The sequence below is a fragment of the Rhodnius prolixus genome, unplaced genomic scaffold (genome assembly GCF_049639745.1).
Source record: "Rhodnius prolixus isolate KJV_2025 unplaced genomic scaffold, Rpr scaffold_9, whole genome shotgun sequence".
Lineage (NCBI taxonomy): Eukaryota > Metazoa > Arthropoda > Insecta > Hemiptera > Reduviidae > Rhodnius > Rhodnius prolixus.
The window spans coordinates 2,150,694-2,155,633 of NW_027411604.1; the positions used below are offsets into that span (position 1 = coordinate 2,150,694).

General features: G+C 34.3%; 1 protein-coding gene across 1 annotated transcript; it reads left to right on the forward strand.

The window, feature by feature from the left end:
• Positions 1 to 594: 594 nt before the first annotated feature.
• LOC141454770 (ribosomal RNA-processing protein 7 homolog A) lies at positions 595 to 4,734 on the forward strand. Its single transcript, XM_074129352.1, has 7 exons — positions 595 to 930; positions 1,017 to 1,156; positions 1,258 to 1,383; positions 1,465 to 1,588; positions 2,723 to 2,885; positions 2,971 to 3,101; positions 4,328 to 4,734. The coding sequence occupies exons 1-7, from the start codon at positions 897 to 899 to the stop codon at positions 4,411 to 4,413; spliced, it is 804 nt and encodes a 267-aa protein (XP_073985453.1). The 5' UTR covers positions 595 to 896; the 3' UTR covers positions 4,414 to 4,734.
• Positions 4,735 to 4,940: the final 206 nt, after the last annotated feature.

A 4,940-nucleotide genomic window follows, 5' to 3' on the forward strand; every position in this document is an offset into this window, starting at 1 on the left:
GGCGCTTTGATGTTACGTAGGGGAGCCTTACCATTTCATCCTGCCAAAGTTCATCGAAATAGGGCAAAGCTGTACAGAGTTATTCGTAATAATCAACCCTTCCGGACAGTTTTAATACGTTTGGAGAGTGAATTGTATCCTAAGATACATGGCAAACTATGATCAGTATGCTAATTTTTTTGTTCGCGGTTAATTCTGTATGTTGTGCCATGGGCCGTGGGTCCCGTCCCACTTCTAAATCTAATCTAATACGTATTTTAATATCATAAATTTTATGATATGAGTGCGATAATGAGAAATAAAGGATGAATACTAAAGCGATTCTTAAGTGTAAATGATTTATACTGTAAGAAAACTTTACTTGTTCAAAACTTAAATGTTTGGAAACTGGGTGATCTTAGGATTGCTTGTAAAATAATTAAAAAGAAAAAAAAACACAACGTTAACATTTCAAAGAGAAACAATAGAAATGATATTCACAAACACTTTGTATAAGAAATAAAAATGGAAATCTAATAAGAGGAATATAAGAGCGTGTTTTATCGATATCTAAGCAATCGGAAGGCTTACCAAACAATGCGGCCTCATGTAGAAGGTAGGGTTTGTACAGGTTTCAGCCTTCCAGCAGTAGAGTCCGTTTATTTACAATTACCTTTAGTCAATACATATAATCTGGATATGATATAAAGTAAACTTATTGAACGAATATTAGAACTAGATGATAGCAATTAGTATCCAATATGTGCTTAAAACTGGGTAGATTTGTGCACAACTTTACCACAATACAGTTGTATTAAACTTGTATGTTAATAGAAACAGTACCGAGAAGGTAATTCTACAAGTCACGTGTTAATTACAATAGTGAAGTAGTTGAAAATTTGATTTTTAATATTACAATGGATATTCCTAACGAATGTCACGGATATAAAGGTAATTCTAATTTTTTTTTTTTAACATTTCTGCATGAAAGTATCATTTTATATTGTTTTTACATATTTTGTTACTTTCCCATGTAGTTGTACAAATGAAATGCGATGTAAAAAGTGAAACAATTCATTATTTATACATGAAAGAGCATTCTGTCAGAGAAATCTGTGATGAAAAGCCACCTGACAGGACAGTATTTATACTGGGGACTCCTCCATTTGTAACAGAAGTATATAGTTTATAATAATCTTTAAATTTTTTAAAACATTTTTTTAAATTTATAACTACTGGAAACAAAAAAGGTTAATATCCTTACTTGCTTTATTCCAGGACCATTACAAACAATTGTTTTCCAGGTTTGGCTCAGTACAGCAAGTTTATTTTCATCCATCGCCTTGTGCTACAGCACCTCCTAAGAATTTATCTAAATTCTTCGTAGATTATCCAGAAGTTAAGGTGATACTTCTTGTTTTTTTTTTTCTAGGATCACAAAAGATTCATTAGTACAATACAATTTATCTTTTTCTTGTATGACAGGGTTATAAGGTCGCTTATATTGTATTCGAAGATGAAAGTTCAGTGCATAATGTGATGAACTTAGATTTTGAAGAAATTTTAGTACTTTTTTCTAAGGAGAATCCACAAGTTGCCGGAATGAATAGTAAGTTAATTTAAAATATCTAATTCTGATAAGGATAGTTATTTCAAAATTAAGCAAATAATCAGTAATTTAAATAAGTTCTGGAAAAGTTTCTGTTTAAGCTTGATTTTTTCTTTTTTGTTTTGCCTTGCACTGCAGCCTGTTGCACTGCAGCCTAATGTTGCAAGTTTATATACCATCCCGAGGTGAGTCTGTCAGGTGGAGACACCTCCTTTTTCGACAGCTATATTTTACCAATTAGTCGTTTTTTGGCGGTAAGTGATCTCTGTTCTCAGAGTGCCTTAAGAACACATATCACGTAACAGTTAAGAGACTTTTCCTCCTAATCGTGACATAAACTGTAAAGGGCTCTTACTTTAGTGTTGAAGCTTTCCAGTGGAGATGTTTCTTAAACTTAACGTTCCCTATAAGAAGACCATCCATGAGATTAAACTGGTTTTTACACTAAAACAGGGTCAGCTAAGTCCTGTTTTTTTGGACAGCCTTCTACATGTTTTACTCCTTGCATTGGATTCATGAGTTGGTCGTGTTCTCTTCAGAGCCACTGCTTAAGAGACGTTCGCAAGATTCCATTGTTTATTTAGCCCTGATTTTGGACAGTTTGGACAGCCTTCTACATGTTTTACTCCTTGCATTGGATTCATGAGTTAGTCGTGTTCTCTTCAGAGCCACTGCTTAAGAGACGTTCACAAGATTCCATTGTTTATTTAGTCCTGATTTTGGACAGTTTGGACAGCCTTCTACGTGTTTTACTCCTTGAGTTATTCGTAAGTTAGTCGTGCACTCTTCAGACCACTGCTTAAGAGCTGTTTATAAGATTCCATTTTTTACAGTAAAGACAGTTTTGAGTCAATGGATGGAAAAGCTGCCACATTCCTGACAGCTTTAGTGGTTTGGCAACTGATTCAGAAGCTTTTTTTTTTTCATGTCCCAGCTCTCGTGCCTTAGAAGCCCAGTTTCTTTCGTCTGCAGTATTCATTCTTGGTTTGACCAAAAGTTTTAATGAATTTTATCTCTTTCGCTATCCTTAGAGAGATAGATATGAGATGGTTTTTAATATCAAATATGCTCAAGTGAAAATTTATCCATAAATGTTTTGGTCTATAGAGAAATTTCATTTTATTAACTCTTCAGAATGGTGTAATGAGTACAATTCAAAATTGATGGATGTTGAAGAACTACAGAAAGACATTGATGAATTTATGGCCGAATATGATAAAAAAGAAGAAGAAGAAGCCAATAAAGAGAAAAAGGAAATGGAACCAGACGATGAAGGCTGGATTAAAGTTACCAAGAAGTTAGTAAAACTACTTTGATTATTACTTTGATTTTGTTTTTGTCGATGATTCGTACTTTACTAGAGAATGAATTCTTTATTATAGGGGACGTAAGCCTGGATTTGCTCGTAAAGAGAGTGTCCACAATAAAATAATGAAGAAAGAAGATGTAAAGAAAAAGAAAAAACAGTTACTTAATTTTTATAGATTTCAAATTAGAGAATCTAAAATGAATCGTAAGTTATTATGTTGATTCACCTTACATTTATACAGGGTGTTCATTTTAAGACGGCTCAAATGCATTTCATGCTTAAACGGTTAATCTGAGCAAAAAAATGGTAGAGGAAAAATTTGTAGCCCGTCACCTCTAGTTTCAGAATATGTGACTTGATTTTAGATTCCAGCCCGCATACGCGGCTGACGCGCGACCAAAAGTGAGGGTTCGCAGTTGACACCCATTTTCGTATACACAGTTTTAAAGAGTACAAAAAAGTTATGAAAGAAACGAAAACCGCAATTCGATATCTTCAAAATTAAAGGTGCTAGGCCATTTCAAAAATCCTGGTATTTATTAATCATATTTCAATTTTTTTAACTTGTTATCAAAGAGAAAGAAGAGCACGCGATAGGTCATTTTTATGTATTTTTTCATCCCCTTTCTACTAAAAATATTGCCAAGGGAGTAAAGCTAGTATTTTTCTTAATATCGGGAAATAAGTCGTTTTCCGAGTGATTTTTCTAAGAAAAATACAAATGTTAAGGAGCTTTAGATGTTCTCAAGCATACACAAAATGGCTAAAAATTAATTTTACATCTGTTACAAACAAGTGGCCCCATCGCCCATCCAGTTAGGATGTAATCAGCCTCCTGTAAGAGGTGCCTGTTGCATGCAGGCACTGGGGAGCAGCGCCCCCATGGGTAACCCTAGCTCAGTACACCATGCACACTCACCAGAACAGTACTTAAACCACATGATACACTACTACATAAGCACATTAACATAATACATACCCTAGGGCTACCGTCCCTAGGAAGCCGTCCCGGATGGGAGAGCATGTTTGAAGGCTCTGAGAAGGCAGTCCCTTCATCAGACTCGGGCGCTGAGGGCCAATCACCCGCTCGCCTTAAATAAAACACGATTACGTATCCTAAAACTAAAAACAAACAAGAAGGTTTAAATAATTATTTGGTAATTTTCGGAGAGTTGCGTTTAATTGCCAAAATAATACCCTTTACTTTTGGTCGCGCGTCAGCCGCGTATGCGGGCAGGAATCTAAAATCAAGTCACATATTCTGAAACTAGAGGTGACGGGCAACAAAATTTTTCTACTACCATTTTTCGCTCAGATCAACCGTTTAAGCATGAAATGCATTTGAGCCATCTTAAAATGAACACCCTGTTTAATTTTTTTATGTAATTATTTTTTTTTTACTAATCCAATTTTGAATTTTTCAATTGTAGAACTAGTAAAACTCAGGGAGAAATTTGAAGAAGATAAGAAAAAGATTGCTTTACTAAAACAGTCAAGGAAATTTAGGCCGTTCTAATTTGGGTTCTTAGAAAGTGAAACAATGATAATTTTTTGAGGTGTGATCGGAAAGGTGATTGATGTCTTCTACATTCTGAGAAGTTTTCCCAGCATTTCCTTAACATTCAAGATGTTGTTGCTGATATCAATCACCCTGGTGTTTATTACCATATCCTTCAAACTCTCAAGTTCAAATCACAAAATGGACCCGTAATCACGATGGAGTGTTTGGTGTTGTGTGACTTTTTCATTTTATTTATTTATTTTTAATCAAACAACAAAATTGATCATTTGATATATTTGTAAATGAATTGTTAATAAAAATTTTTAACTAACTAAACTGTTATCTTTTGTTGACCTAACCAGTTGTTGAATATTTTATTCAGTTAACTCACCATTAGCCCATCACTTGGATAGGTCCATTGGAGGGCGAATCTGTAAAGATGTGGGATGTCCAGGTAAGTAGACCCTAAAAAAGGCGAATATAATCAATTTCATTTGAAGTTATTGATGCAATAAGTTTGATTTAAATAGCATACGATTTGT